Source organism: Micromys minutus, assembly GCF_963924665.1.
Source record: "Micromys minutus genome assembly, chromosome: 8".
Classification (NCBI taxonomy): domain Eukaryota; kingdom Metazoa; phylum Chordata; class Mammalia; order Rodentia; family Muridae; genus Micromys; species Micromys minutus.
The window spans coordinates 64,840,684-64,860,728 of NC_137977.1; the positions used below are offsets into that span (position 1 = coordinate 64,840,684).

The window sequence follows — 20,045 nt, forward strand, 5'->3', positions numbered from 1 at the left end:
AGATCTCCCATGCTCATGGATTGGAAAGATCAACATCTTAAAAATAGCCATCCTACCAAAAGCAATCTACAGATTCAATGCAATCCCCATCAAAATTCCAACCCAGTTCTTCATGGAATTGGAAAGATCAATGTGCAATTTCATATGGAATAACAAAAGACCTAGAATAGCAAAATCCTTCCTCAACAACAAAAAAACATCTGCGGGAATCACTATCCCTGACCTCAAGCTATATTACAAGGCAAATGTGCTGAAAACTGCATGGTACTGGTACAGAAATAGGCAAGTGGATCAATGGAATAGAATAGAAGATCCAGAAATGAGCCCTCATGTATATGGTCACCTGATTTTTGACAAAGGAGCAGTAAACATTCAATGGAAAAAGGACAGCCTATTCAACAAATGGTGCTGGTCCAACTGGCACTCAACATGCAAAAGAATGAAAATAGACCCGTTCTTATCTCCTTGTACAAAGCTCAAGTGTAAGTGGATTAAAGATCTCCACATTAAACCAGATACACTGGAACTATTAGATGAGAAAGTAGAGAAAACCTTAGAACACATAGGCACAGGAGAAAATTTCCTGAACAAAACACCAATGGCTCAAGCTCTAAGGTCAAAGATTAACAAATGGGACTTAATGAGATTGCAAAGTTTCTGTAAGGCTAAGGACATCGTCAAGAAAACAAAACGGCAACCAACAGAATGGGAAAAGATCTTTACCAACCCCACATCAGACAGAGGCCTAATATCCAAGGTATACAAAGAACTCAAAAAGCTAGACACCAGAGAATCAAATAACCCTATTAAAAAATGGGGTACAGAGCTAAACAAATCATTTTCAGTTGAGGAACACCAAATGGCCGAAAAACATCTGAGGAAGTGCTCGACATCCTTAGCCATCAGGGAAATGCAAATCAAAACAACCCTAAGATTCTACCTCACACCAGTCAGATTGGCCAAGATCCAAAACTCAGATGACAGCAGATGCTGGCGAGGCTGCGGAGAAATAGGAACACTTCTCCACTGTTGGTGGGGTTGCAAACTAATACAACCACTCTGGAAATCTGTCTGGCGATACCTCAGAAAATTGGATATAGTACTACCTGAAGACCCAGCTATTCCACTTCTGGGCATATACCCCAGAGACACTTTAATACACAACAAAGATATATGCACCACAATGTTCATAGCGGCTCTATTTATAATAGCCAGAAGCTGGAAGGAACCCAGATGTCCTTCAGAAGACGAATGGATACAAAAATTGTGGTACATATACACAATGGAATACTACTCAGCCACCAGAAACAATGACTTAACCAAATTCTTAAGAAAATGGCTGCATCTAGAGAAGATCATCCTGAGTGAGATAACCCAGTCACAAAAGAACAGACATAATATGCAGTCACTGATAGTGGGATGCTAACCCCAGAGGCTTGCACTCCCCCAGAAACAACTCACAGACTGTATGAAGTCCAAGAAATAAAGAAAACAAAAAATATACATATATTCACAAAACAAGAAGACTTTGACTATTTCCATGTTGCGTTTTGTTTTGCATGTACTTTACGCTTATTGCAACTAGTACGTTTTCAATGCATACTGACAAGCCCTTGAAAAAAATCAAGTACTGACTAAAAAACATATTCACATGGTTTTATGTAAAATTTATTTTAATGTCTGAAAAAACAGTACTGACAAAAATGTATAATTTTAAGCAAAAAATGTTTAAAATCTTTACATTTATCTTTGTTTTGCAAAATAAAGTCGTTTAAAAAAAAAAAAAAAAAAGTCCTGGAAAGAACAAGAATCCAAGGTCCATACTTAAACATAATAAAAGCAATATACAGCAAACCAACAGCCAACATCAAACTTAACGGTGGGAAACTTGAAGCAATCCCACTGAAATCAGGGACTCGACAAGGCTGCCCACTCTCCCCCTACCTATTCAACATAGTACTGGAAGTCCTGGCTGGAGCAATTAGACAGCAAAAGGAGATAAAGGGGATACAAATCGGAAAGAAAGAGATAAAAACATCACTCTTTGCCAATGACATGATAGTGTACTTAAGTGACCCCAAAAATTCCACCACAGAACTCCTACAACTGATAAACAAGTTCAGCAAAGTGGCTGGATACAAAATTAACTCAAACAAATCAGTAGCCTTCCTATACTCAAAGGACAAACATGTGGAGAAAGAAATTAGGGAAAAGGTACCTTTCACAATAGTCACAAAAACTATGAAATACCTTGGTGTGACTCTAACTAAGCAAGTGAAGGACCTGTATGAAAAGAACTTCAAACCTCTAAAGAAGGAAATTGAGGAGGATCTCAGAAAATGGAAAGATCTCCCATGCTCTTGTTTTGGAAAGATCGACATTTTAAAATGGCCATCCTACCAAAAGCAATCTACAGATTCAATGCAATCCCCATCAAAATTCCAACCCAGTTCTTCAAGGAATTGGAAAGATCAATGTGCAATTTCATATGGAATAACAAAAGACCTAGAATAGCGAAATCCATCCTCAACAACAAGAAAACATCTGTGGGAATCACCATCCCTGACCTCAAGCTATATTACAAGGCAATTGTGCTGAAAACTGCATGGTACTGGTACAGAAATAGGCATGTGGATCAATGGAATAGAAGATCCAGAAATGAGCCCTAACGTATATGGTCACCTGATTTTTGACAAAGGAGCAGTAAACATTCAATGGAAAAAGAACAGCCTATTCAACAAATGGTGCTGGTCCAACTGGCACTCAGCATGCAAAAGAATGAAAATAGACCCTTTCTTATCTCCTTGTACAAAGCTCAAGTGTAAGTGGATCAAAGATCTCCACATTAAACCAGATACACTAAAACTATTAGATGAGAAAGTAGGGAAAACCTTAGAACACATAGGCACAGGAGAAAATTTCCTGAACAAAACACCAATGGCTCAAGCTCTAAGGTCAAATATTGACAAATGGGACTTAATGAGATTGCAAAGTTTCTGTAAGGCTAAGGACATTGTCAAGAAAATAAAATGGCAGCCAACAGAATGGGAAAAGATCTTTACCAACTCCACATCAGATAGAGGCCTAATATCCAAGGTATACAAAGAATTCAAAAAGCTAGACACCAGGGAATCAAATAACCCTATTAAAAAATGGGGTACAGAGCTAAACAAAACGTTCTCAGTTGAGAAATATCAAATGGCTGAGAAATATCTGAGGAAGTGCTCGACATCCTTAGCCATCAAAGAAATGCAAATCAAAACAACCCTGAGATTCCACCTCACACTAGTCCGATTGGCCAAGATGCAAAACTCAGATGACAACAGATGCTGGCGAGGTTGTGGAGAAAGAGGAACACTTCTCCACTGTTGGTGGGGTTGCAAACTAATACAATCACTCTGCAAATCAGTCTGGCGATACCTCAGAAAATTGGACATAGTACTACCTGAAGAACCAGTTATTCCACTTCTGGGCATATACCCAGAACAAAGATATATGCACCACAATGTTCATAGCAGCTTTATTTATAATAGCCAGAAGCTGGAAAGAACCCAGATGTCCTTCAGAAGATGAATGGATACAAAAATTGTGGTACATTTACACAATGGAATACTACTCAGCCACCAGAAACAATGACTTAACCAAATTCTTAAGAAAATGGCTGCATCTAGAGAATATCATCCTGAGTGAGATAACCCAGTCACAAAAGAACAGACATAATATGCACTCACTGATAGTGGGATGCTAACCCCAGAGGCTCGCACTGCCCCAGAAACAACTCACAGACTGTATGAAGTCCAAGAAAAAAAAAGAAAACAAAACAAAACAAAAAAAATAGTTATGCTTAATCCTTACCCACCAAGAACATATTGACAAATTCCAGGTTGTACCCTGTATTACATGTACTGTATGCTCATTGTAAAAAAAAAAAAAAAATCTTTACACACCAAGAAAACTTTGACTATTTCCAGGTTGCATCTTGTTTTACATTTACTTTATGCTCATTGTTACTGGTGGGATCTTTATCACACTATCAAACCTTTAAAAAAAAAAAAAAGTACTGACAAAAATGTATTGTATAATTTTATGCAAAAAATGCTTAAAATCTGTACATTTATCTTTGTTTTGTAAAATAAAGTTGTTAAAAAATAATAATAATAATAAAAATTAAAGACAAAAAAAAAAAAGATCTGTCAAGCAAAGTATACACCAAATATTGGTAATGCTTCCAGAACCTGAGAAATAGCACAAAGACAAGCCATTAGAACCAGCCAGAACCCAACTGCAGTTGACAGAGGTTCTCTGGTACAATCTTTACAGATGCTCCCTGATAAGGAGTTTTTCAGTCTCACCAAGCAGGAAAGTACCAGGTCCACACTGACTGGAGCAGTCAACACTAGAGTGTAGGAACTCAAACAACACACAAGAAAGGACGCCTTCTATGTGTAGACTCCATGTGGCCAGAGAAAAAGGGAGAAAGACACAAGAGATCTTCACCAGGAACAGAGTGCACATGGCTAAGGCTAGAGGGAGAGATACAGAAGAATTACACCTACAAGGTCAAAGTCACACAAATCATGGGTCACAGCGAGCTCCAGACAAGATTCTGATGTCCACCTCTGCTGCTTACACAAAACACTTTTGCAGGAGTGTCGTCCACCCATGTACTGGATCTTGGGTTGCAGACTCTTCCTGGCTACTTCTCCTCCACGTAAACATTACTAAGCAGCTAACACCTTCAACCACAGCCTTCTGTGGTTGGTATTTCATTGATTTCCCACTGGACTGTGGTCTCTTTCTACTGGAACACTAACATTAATGACCTACACATGGCTATAGCAGGAATATATCAAACCACACATAGAAAATAGGCAGACTTTATTTTGAAAATTTGTTCACATAACTGCTACTTACACAATAAAAATGTGGTGCTAGAAAAACAAACTAAGAGACAAGCAAAAGAAAATATACCCTCATTTAAAAAAAAGTCTTAGTAAACTGTACCAAATGCCTATAAATGTTTCCAAATTTGTGCTGTCAGTTTATAATGCTTCAGCCACACCTGGAAGCCCCCATCTGCATACATGCTACAGCATGCTCTAGAGGACAGAGATCATGGACAATCTAATCTGTGCACATATATTCTCACATACTACTTCAGAAAGTTTGCTTTTAGGTTTAGGACAACTCCATGTGAGGGCTTGACCTACTTTTTAAAGGAGTCAGCACACTGACACTGAATCCCACATTTTTAAAACTGGATGACAGGAAAGAAGGTCAGAAATATTTTCATTCTAAGAGCTACTCTAGACCTAGAAATGGAGGGCAGTGACACACTCCTATTATGTGCTAGGCCATGGACGACAATAAAGACAGTACAGCTTAAGAAATGTCATGAAGTCTCACCAACATGGCTGCCTGAACACCAGTAAACAAGGCTGACACCAGCAACAGACACACCAGGAGGAAGGTTCACAAGGCCTAAACGCCTCGACAAGGAACAGTAGGCAATTAAGGAAAGCTGACAGCAGAAAAGGTGAGTCCTGCTCAGGAGAGAGTACACCAGTTATTTACCCAACACCAATACAAGATTATATGGATAATATAAGCAGGTTGTATTTATATTTAGGAACATCCATATATTTATGTATGTATATATAACACCAAAATACATATATGTGTAACACCAATGAAGGAAAGGAAGACATAGATTTGAAGGGTGAAGAGTAATAAACACATGGAAGAACTTAAAGGGAAAGAATGGGAAGGGGAAGTTATGTAATTATAATCTACTTTTAAAAGGTGCCACCCTCAATTTAGTTAATAAGAATCATAAGCTTGTAATCTGTTATAGAAGAGGTAAGAACCCTCAGGTTATTCCTGGGAGTTTTAGACTTGCAACACTCCTGAGGCCCTAAGTTTTTAAATAAAGATAAAACATCCTTTAAAGTATTTAAAATGGAAGAAAATGCTTCTATCTTTAAATTTCCAGACTTATGTGAACATGAAAGGCATACTGATATTCTTTTCTACAGATTGTCTAAAATAGGAGTTCTCAGCCCATGGTTTACAACTCCTTTGGCAAACTGTTTTAGAAAATATTTACATAATGATTCATAACAGTGGGAAAATTACAGTTGTGAAGTAGCAATGAAAATGTTATAGTTGGGGGTCACTACACATGCAGAACTGTATTACAAGGTTTCCATGTTGGAGGGCTGAGAACCACTACTCTAGAAAATCTCTGAGAGGATACCCCTCGAACCCAGTGCTAAAGGGGACAGACAGTATACTGCCCATGCTAATATCTCTACAGCAGAAGTTCTTAAGTACTCAGCTACAGCATGCCAAGGTCATCCTGAAATCTAAATTAAACAGAAAACCTATGTCCAGGAAATTCTTTGGAGTATCTCACAAACCTTAAGTTCAAGTTGCTTCTGTCTCTGAGGAGAAAGGCCACAAATCAATAGTACTAGGTTTTGGTATCAACAGTCTAATACATATTTAAAACAGAAACAAAGAACAAAACATGAAGTAAAATTTGTATTTAAAAGAATTATTTTAATCCCTTAATAATTTTTAATTTAACATTATAAATAAAATGCTCAATGACAGCAAAATTAAAATTTTGCCCATACAGGCACTGACATGTCCCTTAGAGCAGTTAGTTGCTCTCTCATAAACTGATGGAGAGCTCAGAGACCACACCCATAACAAACCCTGGTGTGGATGCTCTACAGCTCCATGTCTGGCACACAGGGCATTCAGGTGTACCTGAATTTGAGGAACACAAGCAAGAGTGGCATCACCTCGATGAACAGGGACATGGCTCATGGGTCTGTAGGGGTCAGGAAAATCTAAGGGCAGGTGAGGAATTCCAAGGCTGCTTCACCCTTCCTAAGCTGACTTCAAAGTCCTTGAACCTCTGGTCCCAGAGCAGAGGACCCAGCATCCCTACCTATGAAATATCTTCATGAACAGACATCTTTCTTCTCTACCTACAATTTTATAAATATATGTGCATATCAAAATATGAAGCACCTCAAAGAAGTAAGCACTTCCAAATTCTCACAATCTGCCTCCATGCTTGCTTTTAAAGTGTAAAACATTTTAATAAAATTTTCATAACTTATCCCTAAAGAGTGAATGAATATCTGTAGTTTTCTAGAACTGTGATATAAACAGGATCCATTTAAACAAAGGATAGCAGAACCTTCCTGACTGATGAATGCCTCCCTCCCCCAACTCTCCCTATCTCTCTCTCTCTCTCTCTCTCTCTCTCTCTCTCTCTCTCTCTCTCTCTCTCTCTCTCTCTCTCTCTCTCTCTCTCTCACACACACACACACACACACACACACACACACACACATACACAGCTGGGCACACTGGTACCTAAGCTTTCTTCTGTTCTTTTGTTTTCTCAGTACTAGGCCTTCTCCTCTCTCCCCCCTTCATCCCCCCTCACTCTTTCCTTCCCTTCTTTCTTTCTTCCTTCCCTTCTTCCTTCCTTTCTTCCTCTCTCCTCTCCCTCTCTCCTTCTCCCTTCCCTTCCCTTAAGAGTTTTTCAAGATAGGATTTTTCTGTGTAACAGGGCCCCAGCTGTTCTGGAGCTTGCTCTATAGACCAGGCTGGCCTCAAACTCACAAAAACATGCCTCCCAAGTGCTGGATTAAAGGTGTGTGCCACAACCGCCCTGCCCCATATTTATTTCTTTAATCCATTTCAGGCATCTCTTCTACAGATAAGCACTTCCTACACTGTGTCTATAAGGTTCCTGGCTTACATACTTTCATGGGGCACAGAGCTTTTTGTGGTACTTAATAAAGCTAAAAAATTCTGGACCATTTTCTTAACATCTTTTCTACCCACCTTAACCATCAATTGATAGGTTAATTACTGCCTCATTCCAGACTGTCTCTGTAGTGTGGAGAAACTGAGACCCTATTCAAAACTGCTCAGCGAATAGGCAGGTTCTAGAAAAGAAGGGGCAGCACCACTGTGCCATAACCAGAAGACAGACATCTGGACACTGAGATTAACATCCATTAACTTCCTTGAAATCAACTAGCTTCTTCTGAGATTCCCTCCTAATGTTGGCATTGATGTCAACCTGCTTCTGATCTGGTAGAAAACTTTGCATTTCTAATACACCCCATAGAAGTTTATTTGCATAACTGTGAACTTAAGTAACTTTCTCTTTAGCTACAAGGAATATTCCACCATCTTCCAATTTCCCTCAAAAAACACTCAGAATCTTCTGTACTTATAAAGCCCTGGCCCTCTCTCCTGGCTTGTCTGTCTCCATTTAGTCCTTAACTCTCCAGCCAGTCTCTTCCAGATCTCATCAGCTGGACAAAAAGTACGTAAGAACCATCAAAAATTAATACTAGCCTTCCCCGCACTCTTGTGACACCCCTCAGCAAAGTGTTCTGTTGTGCACCAAGCAACAGATGTCAAACACAGAAGAATGGCCCTTGCTCCACCACAGTGGCTGTACCACACTCTCATGTTTCTGGCCTTGCTTTGCCATGGGTGAAGAGTAGCCCAGGCCTCCACAATCTCTCAAGACAATCTCCTGGCTTCTCAATGAGCAGATGTTAAAAACCTCAGGGGGGTTTCAGAGAGCTGTTTTAGAATACCTAAACAACACTAACTCCCTCTGTATGTGAGACCCATGCTTGAAGGGAACTTCTTTCTCCTCACCTGATGCAACAACAGTGCTTGCCCACAGTGTGTTTTCTATGCTGAGACTCTCATGAATTGGAGGATCACTGTCTTCCTGTTCAGGGAGAAAAGAACAAAACAAAACTGGAAAATTAGTCATGTTCTAGGTACATTTCAGGTATCTACAGCATTAGAAAGGAAACAGGTCCATCTCTAGTACCCAACTGCTTACAAATTCAAATTCAAGGGTAAATATAAAAACCTAAAATTATAATTTGATTGATCCAAATATAAATACTTATTTTGAATATTTAAATCTATAATAGATAATTTTAAATTTTCATAGATGTACTCATGATATGCTGATATTTTTAGAGAATACACTCAAATATCTTTAGCCTAAAACAAAAAACTACATGGTTTAGCAATACTCCTAATCTAAGCCTCACTTCCCAGGCAAGTTAAAGCACTGACACACCAGGAATAACTAACCTGTCTGTCATGGACAGGGCACGATTTCCTCTCCCTATGGTTGGTCAAGGAAAGGGCTATTCAGTAAAGTACAAATATGCTCATGGGCAGGGAAAAGGCTTCTGTGACTATCAGCAATGCACATGGGAGAAACATAACTTCTCTTAAATATGACATTAGATATTTTTCATTAAGCAGGATTAAAAAATGAGCTGTTGTTGCTAATTATATATGTAAACACCAGAATAATAATACCACAGCTACTGTTGTACATACAGTTTCATTTTACCTTTACATGTTTCATGCTGATATTCAGTGACAAACACACAAGGTGAAGATTTCATCTTAATTAGGCCACTGTCTATCTTGTGGTTATGTGTACTTTGCTGGAGTTCAGAATCCTAAAATCCAGAAGAACTCTATCTGGCAGTGATTCAGGGAAGAAAGTGCACACTACAGCAGATGACCTCAATGTCTGCACAAGGCAAAACCACCTCATTGTCTCAAGTGTTTGAATTAGTCCTTAAAACAGTAACTTCCACAGGATCTTTATTATAACTTGATAGTTTGCTGTCAACATATATTTAAAAATAACGAATGTGCAAAGAAAATAGAATTTTAAGCTATGGGTTTATTTTCTCCATTAATTTGTCAAGCCATCTTAAATAGTATATTTCTCAGCCATTTTGCTAGATACTGAATGTAGTTGGTACACAATTCTCTTATTTATATATAAGGCAGAGAACCCAAACTCATACTACTTCAAAACATTTCCAATACTGTCAACATTTACAAAGTGAAAGATTTTATATATCCCAGAGGTGCCTTGTATGTATCTGACAACAAGACAGCAATTATGAAAGCTCCTGCCTCCAGCAACTGAGTTTAGGCTTATGTCTTAGAATTATGTGATCCCTGACCTGAAGATCTGCCCTGTGTCTTGGGTTTGTGACTATGAAGGCTATTATATCAGTAACTGTTTAAAACATAAACATGCTTTAAAAATATGTATGTCCTCATGAATGGGGGGAGGGCTAAAGTTTGAGCTCATCCAAAAACACAGAATGGTGGCTTTGTTTGTTTGTTTAACATATGCCTAGTTACACTATTCATAAATATGAGACTCAAACACAGGGCTTCACACCAGAGAGACAACTGTTCCACCACACACCTAGAGAACTGAATGCCTCTATATGTGGAAAAGCTAAGGCTTAGTTCAACCCAATGTAAAATGTTCATGTTTGTTAGGAAAAAACCTAGAGCCAAATAGTTTTATTAGTATTTATGGCTGGCAGAGCTATAAACATCCTGCTTTAATCACTTTAATCTGCTATATCAAAGGTGATGAACTGTTTATTAAAGCCCTGCATGGGGCCGTCCACATCATCACTAGTTTTCAAAACACAAAGACACTGAAGTCATCTATTTCAAAATTTTGGGTCACAGTAAAAAGTTTGAGACAGCTCATGATTATAAATTTCTTCGAGTACTGAAAGAATCTTTAAATTCTCTTTTAACCAATTCTTTACTATATGAGCTAGTTAAGATATATCATTGTCACTGAAAGTTAGCAATTCCTAAGAAATATTTATTTGCTTTCTAATTTAACTGCACTGTAGTTATAGAACATGACTGGAATTAAAAAATATTCTAAGATTTCTTTGGCCTATTTTGGTAAATTTCTTTTGTATACATAAATAGATTTTACATTCAACTGTTGAATGGAATCTTCAATAACTATCAGTTGGATCAACTTCAAAGAAAATCTTCAAGGCTATTATGTTCCAACTGATCTTTTTCAATTATTTATTAAGAAGAAGAGGGTATTGAAATTTCCAACTACCACTAGAAACTGTCTATTTCTCCTGCAGTTCTAAGAGTTGGTTCTTCATTATCTTCTGAAACCAACTTTGTGTAATACTGCTATAAGGAACTTCAGTTTAGTGTTAAGACTAAGGCATATTTTTCCATCTTTTTACTTTTAAACTTTTAAGTGGCTTTAATATGCTTTCTTAAAGACAACATGTACTGGAATATTACTTTGTGTACAGTGTGACAATCCTTCCCTTGTTTGTAATTGGCATCTGGATCATTTACATTTGAGCACAAATTATTAAGAGGTTTCTAAATTTAAGTTCCAGATGCCTGGAGCTATTGTGATAGTTTAATTCTTCTTTATTTCTAAATCCACACTACAGTCATAAAATATATATAGGATTCCATTTTTTAAAAAATACCCAATAGGCTGAATTACACCACATTGTAAACACACTTGATACAAGAGGTTCTTTATGACTTGGCCAGTAGCCTTGGACTGTGTCTGCCAAGGAAGTTAGAGTAACCCTGGTGAGTTTTCCCCAAATGGTTTCCTAGCACAAGTGACTAAAGTGGGAGGCACAGCTCCATCCTGGCACCTCACTGACAGGAACAAGACCTGTTAAGTGTTCCTCTGCCTTCAAGTATAGCTTCGCTTGTTTGTGGAAGACTTCTATTAAGTAAGAAGTTCTTCTTCTCTTGTCTTCTCATATCTTCTTTCATATGCAGTACAGTTCTGTTCACAGAAACTGTTGTGTGCTGTGTCCTTGAACTAGATATATAGAGGGGATTCCATTCTCATGACGGGAACTGCAATCTGTTCTCAGTTCACAAGACACTCTCTTAACACTCTATGAACAAGAGTTGCTCTGTGGGGCTGGCATGGGGCTGACTCTCCGGAGTGCTACAGTGCTGCTTCAGAACCCTCCATTTCCCTTCTTCCATATGCTTCCTAGAGATACCTCACCTTTAAGTAGGAAACTTTTGCCTCACTGTTTCCCAAAAAGTCATCCCTGATCATTTCCAAAAGTCCCTTGGTGATTAAAAAACTACACTCACCAAATCCATCCCGAGGGCATGTGATCATATCTGAACAAAGGCCCTCTTCAGGGAGCAAGGCCTCTCTAACATCAGTGTCCAAGGATGACATGCCCCCATGGCCTGGCACTAACTATGCTACTTTGAATTTTACACTACTTCAAGAGACAGTAACCTGAGGAATTATCAAACCAAATTTGCTCATGGGATAACAGAGTGGCCTCTATCCACCTCTCATCAACAGGAAATCTACAGTAACTGCTTAAACATACCAACTACTCTTCTAAGTTTAAGGTTCTCACACAGCTTCCTCTATTAGGACTGGCTACATTACCACTCCAACACATTTACCCACAAATGCACACTCACCCTCCAGGCTTTGAACAGCCCATTCTTACTTTCTGACCTTAAGATCTGCAAAAACTGTCTAGCAGATATTCCCAACATTTAGGAAGCCATAGACAATGCAGACAAGAAGACAAAGTTTAAAAAAAAAAAAGAATGCAAATAGTATCTAAGATCTGTAATGAAGGTTCAATTAGTTCTTTATATTAAATGATACCTAAAGTGACAGTTTTTCTTATATGCCTTTATAAGAACTTGAGTTTTTCATAATAAATTTGAAAAAGCACAAAAGACCATAGAGCATCATGTGCACATGCTTCTTCCTATGTTTCCATGTGCACCTTGGCATGTAGCTCTGAAGCACACATGTAAATATGCTGCTGCAGCCTGATATCCATCTCCCCTTTGGGTGCTGAATGCCTCACAGGTGTTCTCAACTTGCATTCCTGCAAATAGTTTTGTAAGTGATAATGATCACTAGCTAATCTTGTATATGACAAAGAGTAATAAACATGTCCAACTATGCTCCAATATAATAAACTATAGTCATAAAACCTTTTAGTAAGAAATGTAACAGTTATAAGCTGTTAAATTAAGTATTCGATTCTTCTATTCCCAAGAGTCATAAGCAAATGGGGGTGGGAGTGGGGGAACTTTAAGGTTTACTTTACCAAGTTTTTGTAATAATAAATACATGGATCAAAATATACACATAGAAGTAAATAAATGTGTAAATGAACATATATGCACATAAATATAAATATAAATATAAATGTATATATTTATCCTTCCAGGTCCATAAGAGCTAGGAATGCTGGGCACATCATAGTTATCAATTATTATCTGAAGCTAAGACTGAATTAGCTACATTGTGCTGTTTTTCTGGCTCCTATGCTGTGGGAACAGCATCTTATCAACAGTACATCTGCACAGACTGTGACCCACCAACACAGATGCTGCATGAGAAGATCTAAGAACTGGACACATTCTACTGCCTTTGCTTCATGCTCTAGCGACTCTGCGTGAATGTACTCTACACTGAATTGTTTTTAAACAAAGGTCATTACCTTTAAAGTCTACAAATAATGAAAGTCTTTATATTAACCAACTATTTACCTTACCCTGGTAAATGTTCCTTCAAAACTATGAATATCCAGTTGTGGCTTCTGAGCATAAACATAGGCACTGATAGAAAAAAGGTCCTGGAATATAAAAAATAAAAATGAACATCAACCTGATAGCTGAACAAACATGTCATAAGAACTGTCAACACATGCAGCTTCCATACCACACAGCACCTTCCGATACAGGGAAATGAACAACAAGCTAGCAACATCCTCATTTCCACATGCACATGAGCATTTACAAGAGTGTGTTTCATTTACTATATCAGACATCAAATGACTGAATAATGACACAATAATGAGAGTGTCATTCGAAGCGTTTCATGATAATTTAAAAATCATTCTGAAGTTTTCAATAATGTAGGAAAGCCTCTGCTATTAGGTCAAGGGCAACATTTGTTCGCATTACTTAAAGGTCATTAAAATACATCCTTAATCATAACATGTGTTTCATTACAAATAAAATTGCCTCTTGTTCAATAAAACTAATTAAATGTAAATGGTATTGTTTACTGCTATATAGATCTTTTGAAATAAATCAGCAAGTCATGATTTATTGAGAATTGCTGGGGCCTCATGGTTGTTAATAAATTTGCTTGATCACAAAGCCAGAAAGCATATTTCGCAAACGTCTACAGTGTCTGGAAACTGCTCTGCAGAAACCACATCTGGGACTGCAGCACAGCAGCAACCTCAGTCCCAGGATTGCCCAGCCCATGCTCCAACCACATAAGCTCAGAGAAGAAAAAAAAGCTGCAGCACAGCAGGTAGGTTTTCACTCACCCTGAGCCACACTGCCAGGAGCTAGGAGGGACATTACTGGCTATGTGACACAAAGTGCCTCCAAATCCATCACTCACAGACACAGGAGTTAAAACAATGGCAGTTTTGTCACTGTAAGCTAGGAAAGGATGACAAACTAAACTGCCTGTCAATCATAAGATGAGAACTTTCTTTTCTATGGAACAGAACAATGTGTTCAGCTGTATCATGGTCCATGCATAGGAAGTCAGTTCTTTTCTAGGAAATATTCTCGTTAGTGCACAGCCAAATAAAAAATTAAAAGTGATTTCATGAACTACACAATTATCTTACTCAAATAAGCATTCATACTTCCTATCAAACCATATTAGACATAAAATCTGAAAGTAGCACTGTATGAAAAGTATGCCTCTTTAAATACTGCATTATGTGAAATATATACTTTTAAAAACTTAAATATATTTTCATTAATAAAAATGATGAGAACATCCTCCTAATGCTGAATAATAAAGCATGACTTCCTATGGTGATAAAAAGAGAAGTCAGTAAAAGTTAGACAGAAAATAGCATACTAATTTTTTAAACTATCTTACTAATTCATATGTATACACTGCACATAATTAACATCTAAAGCTACATGTTTTGATTTACATATCCACCCATGCTTCCCATCACAATCAAGACACATGGCATGGCGATCCTCCCCTCCCCCTCCTAGCTTACTTCCCTCCACATAACCCTCCTGCAGGTCCACCTCCATCCTCCAACTCACCGTTCCTTCAGCTCTGCTCCCCTCACTGCTCTCCTCTACACTGCTCCAGGTCCATTCTCCACCTTCACCCACCTCCACCTCACAGGGCCTGGAAGCAATGTGTCTCTAGACCACACTATCAACTTTTTAAACCAATAAACACCAAAAGAAATGGGAACTTCCCTGAGAATCTCATGCTGGGAGAAATGTGTTGGCTAGGGGGGTTTCACAGTTTTAACCCACACCCTGTCTGTCTGACCACCTAACAGGTTGAGACCAACCACACCCAGGCAATGCTGTGTCAACAGTAGGGGGGTGGCCCATACCTTCAGAGGGACTGCCCTTAACCCTCTACTTAAACATTTATCTCACTTCAGAACCCAAAAGATGGACTTGAGGGGTTCCTGGATAGCCCTGACACCCCCCCCCCCATGTGGCACATCAACCAATCCTCCCTTTTCTGCTTTCCACTTTCCCCTGGCTCTCTGGTTTATTATAAAGGACAGACAGCAGGAGCAGGCTCAGGGCCCAAGCTGTGACCCCCCAGTTTGATAATACAGCCTCCTCTACTGTCCTGACCTCCACCCTGATTCTCTTCTGCTGCCAATGGACTCTTCCAGAATGCTTGAGCTCAATCACCAGCAGCATATTCCTGTCTAACTAAGTTTCAGATTTCTTTCAAGTTCTGTACTTCCTTTTCTGTTACTCTGAGCAAAAATATCAAGAAATTAACAATAGGATTCTCTTATTTTTCCTTTGTTCATTTTTCTGTTTCATTTTTACACTTATTTATTGTGTGCATGCCAGGATATACATGCCATGGCACAAGTGTAGAGAGGGTCAGAAAACTCTGGGAGGGACTCAGTTCTCTCTTCACTTTGAGGACTGCAGGGGATTCACCTGGGTCAAAAGATTTGGCAGCAAGCTCTCTTGCTAGCCTTCTCACTTCCCCAGATTCATTCACTTTAACAAGCTATGAAAGAGAGTAAGAACATGGTTGTACTGCGTTTAAGATAACAGCGCAACATTATTTTCCACCATAGAACAAAGTAAAAATGGGAAACACTGGAATGGAGGGCAAGCAGGGAAAAGGCCTGAGGAAAAGGAATGAAAGTGGGAGGCAGGGAAGGAGCTGATTGGCTGAACTCACTCGGAAGCACACAGGCGGCAGAAGACTTAACTACATGGTGGCTTCACCATCTGTGGAGCCCTGGACATTCAAGGACCAGTCTGGACTATTTCAGTAATTGCAGCATTATAATTGCTAGTGACCCTTGTAACTCCACCTACTGACAGACACTTGAAGCGATTAAAATGACAAATAAGAGCTGTCAGGAAAGTAGCATGGCACAGCAGAAAACCAAACACCAACCTGAGGAACATGCTAGTACTGACCCACATACAATCTAACATATTTATACATGGCAATGGTACCATAATGCTCCAGGTAAAAAGACATACTGAAGGTCTGCTTTGCAGCATGCACTAGGTCAAGGTCTAAGGGAACAGGCACAGCTGCCTGTGAATGAGGAAGACTGGAAACCATATAACCAATTGAGAACAATTTTAAGTTTGTAGGGAAAAAAACAGTTTATGAAACAGTATTAATACAGGTAGCTATCAGGGTTTGGTTGTTTGATTTCTCACTCAGAAATTCACCCAAAATTAATGCTGGATGGTTAGAATGTCTATGATTATGGAGTTTCCTAAGTAATATTGTAGTTCCAACACCACAGTATTTCGAGCTGCCTTTGACCTCCCCTTTAATAGTCATTCACGCCCACCTAACACTGACCTGTAAACATCTGATGATCATTAGGTAAATCATCTATAAACGGATTAACAGAGCCTTAGCCTCAACCAGCTCAAGATCTGAAACATCATCTGCACTATAAGGAGATACCTCATTGTTCTGCGACCCTCTAACTACCTGATATTCCCATCAATAAATCAAACATGTCTTGGTCTATGACATAAAAAAGAAAAAAAAAAAGAAAAAGAAAAAACAAAAACCTTTCATGAGGGCTAGGAAGATGTTTCAGTGGAAAGGCGCTTTCTTAATCGCCCTCTGATCCCTGGAACCTCATGGTAGGGAGAGAACTGGCATCACAAATGTCCTCTGACTCCCACATGTGCACTGTGGCACACACCTGCCCAACAAACACACATCAAATACATGGAAACTTTTTTTTTGTTTGTTTGTTTGTTTAAATTCATGAAACTCTTACCACGGTAGAACATAGAATTTACATAGTCTGTGCTAACATTTCTTCTTGGCTCAGCCCAACCGTTACCTAGCAACAGTCAGGTAAGAGCCTTGTTTGCTATAATAAAAAGACTGGCCTTTAGCTAGCTCTCTCTGACCCACCCCCACCTCTCTCCCTCACCCTCCCTCTCTGCCTCCCCACCTTTCTCCCTCTCTGTCATCCCCTCCTCCCCATCTGTCTCTCCATATGTTCCCTATCCCCTCCCCTGTCCTTCTTTGTCCCCTTTCTTTTCTGCCTCAACTCCCTTCTCAACCCCCTTTCTCATGGCCCAAAATAAACTTCGTTTTACACTAGACCTGTTATATGGCTGGTATCTCAAGGGGAGGGTGCCTCAGTATGGCCCAGTCTGAATCTATGCTCCTAGGCCATGGTCACTCAATTTCAGCTCCAGAAAATAACCTGTTTCTTATTCCCACTAAGGTGAGAGTTGTGTTTTGTACAGACAGCAGACAAAGTAGAGGTTTTAAACTTACTTCAAAATAATGTAGATTATAGAAGTAGAAATAGTCCATGCATGAAACAAAGAACAGTATCCACTTAAAACATACACACACACACACACACACACACACTTTAACACACTGGTAAGCCATACAACAAACTACCAATACAAACACTATATAGACAAAGCTAGATATGTATATAAAAGTCAGAAACACATGTTCTCATTGGATGTTGTGAGTTTGGAGATTACCTGAGAGCAGAGTATCCAAGGTGCTAGGTAAGCACTTTAGGCACTCAACACTGGGCTACAGCCTGGTCTCTTCGTGTTTTTTACTTTTAGACAGATCTCATATTGCCTAGCCTAGCTGGTTTACTCTACAGCTGGGTGGGACATGAACCTGCAATTCTATTGCCTCGGTCTCCATGTGGCTGAGATTACAGACAGGCTAAACTTTCTAAGATTATCTACAAACATAACATTAACAGGCATGAGAGTGCATGCTGTAGTCCTAGCCTTGGGGGCCTAGGATGAGAGTGTTTCAAGGGTAGCCTAGGTCACCCTTAATTCTATCTCAATTCTATCTCAAAAAACAGACAATAAAAATTTGGAAACATTTGTAAAATCTTACACTTAAAACATGACCCAAAACACAGTTGCTCAAAAGTCCTTCTGGGAAAAGAGTTTTCATGGCGTACTCCTAAACGTGAGGTGTCAATGAGGATAACCGTGAGGGAGTTTCTTCTGTGTTATTATTCACGGCATATTCAATGGATATGCTGCTATTAAAGTCAGGGAAAATATTACCCTCATCTATTTCCTAAAGGAATGGCTCCTAAGAAAGAAGGCAGAGGAGCACATAGAGATGAAGCCTGACACAGAGGTTACCTGGCCTGAGCAAGGACAGTCTTCTTGCAGGAACTCCTTCAACAAGCCAAGCCTCAAGAAACAAAGGCCTGTTTTCAACTTAGATACAATCAGCAGTAGTATGTATCTTGTTTAGTCCACTTCTCAAAAACAAATGAGCTTCTCCAAGCTGTGAACTGACTGATAGGAGACTTGCTTTCTCAGTGAAAGGCACTGTAAAAATGGATTAACAACAGGAAGCAGCCATATTCATACAGGGACACAATGATGCTGAGAGGACAGACACACAGCTGTGTGCCCGCTCCTTCATCGTGAAGAAGCAATTCATATGACAGGAGATGATGCCAAGCAGGAGAGGCAGGGCTCTGATCCAGAGACTGGAGTCAGGAAACTTTGATTAAAGGAAGCCTGTAGTTGCTGGGGAAGAGGGAGAAAGACAAAGAACTGTACAAATCTGCAGAGGATTCCACTGGAGCTGTTGCGCAGTGACACTAAGCACATACAGTAGAAATCAGCTGACCAGGCACTTGCTAGCCCCCAAACTGACCCTCTTTAGAAGCTGCAGATCTCAGAAGCGGTCAGGTTTTGAGGGAGGTACCTTTGAACAAAGAAGATATTTAGTAGATTCCAGAAGGAGCTGGTCTTAGCTTGACAGCACAAAGACACCCATGCTAAAACATTTAAGAATACACCTTGACAAGATTACGTTGATTTACAGGTTTTTGAACTAAGACTGTAGATAAGAGACAGAACAAGCTAGAGAATGAGAAGAAGCCAGAAAATTAGAACAAATTGTCAAAGTTAGTATGAGGCCAAGCAGACCAATTTGGGAGAGGCCAAGAGAAAAGCCAGATTGAATCAGTCATCTGAGAGAAATCTGAGCCAGAATAGCTGTGTTAAACCAGCCAGCGGTTTAGAAAGAACTAGGAAGGAGTGAGCTTATTAAGCAGTATGTCTCAGAGGCTGAAAACGTTCTAGGCCTAGACTGGATTGTATGGAGTCTAGAAGCTTCCAGGACTAGACTAGATTAGCAGATGGAAGCAGTGAGCCTGGGAGATGACAATTAAGTCAGGAGAATAAAAGATATACCAGACAGAAAGTAAAATGCATCTCCAGGCCTCAACTGCAGGGTGAGGACGAAGTATCCCATGTTTGGTTCTGAATAAGGTGGGAAGAAGACACACATTTGGAGGTTAGAGATCAAGATTTAATGTTGTCCCTTAGTAGCTGTCCCCTGTTTTTGGAAACAATGTCTCTAAGTTGAGTCCAAGGGCTCTCTGCTTGCCTCTGTCTTCCTGGCACATAGACTGTGGATCATAAACAGGTGTGAAAACCATTGGCTATTGGCTACTCTCTACATCCTGATAGTAAAGTCTGCCTACTGCACACACCACTTATTTGTGACATCAAACATGGAGGAATTAGGCTAATGCCCAACTAGAAACTTCATTCCTACTGACATTCATGGGGCTGCAAGGTACTCTCCATGTACTAAAGGT

The 20,045-nt window shown here is 39.4% G+C and overlaps 1 protein-coding gene across 2 annotated transcripts in view; it reads right to left on the reverse strand.

Moving 5' to 3' along the window:
• The window catches only part of ATP9B (ATPase phospholipid transporting 9B (putative)), a 177,470-nt gene that overhangs the window by 98,642 nt on the left and 58,783 nt on the right, over nt 1–20,045 (reverse strand). For both annotated transcript variants that reach the window (XM_080919981.1, XM_080919982.1), the window contains exons 9-10: nt 13,455–13,535; nt 8,704–8,779 (exon numbers count right to left, since the gene is read on the reverse strand). In XM_080919981.1, the coding sequence (XP_080776107.1) occupies nt 8,704–8,779; nt 13,455–13,535 (157 nt within the window). The remainder of the gene's footprint in view (nt 1–8,703; nt 8,780–13,454; nt 13,536–20,045) is intronic.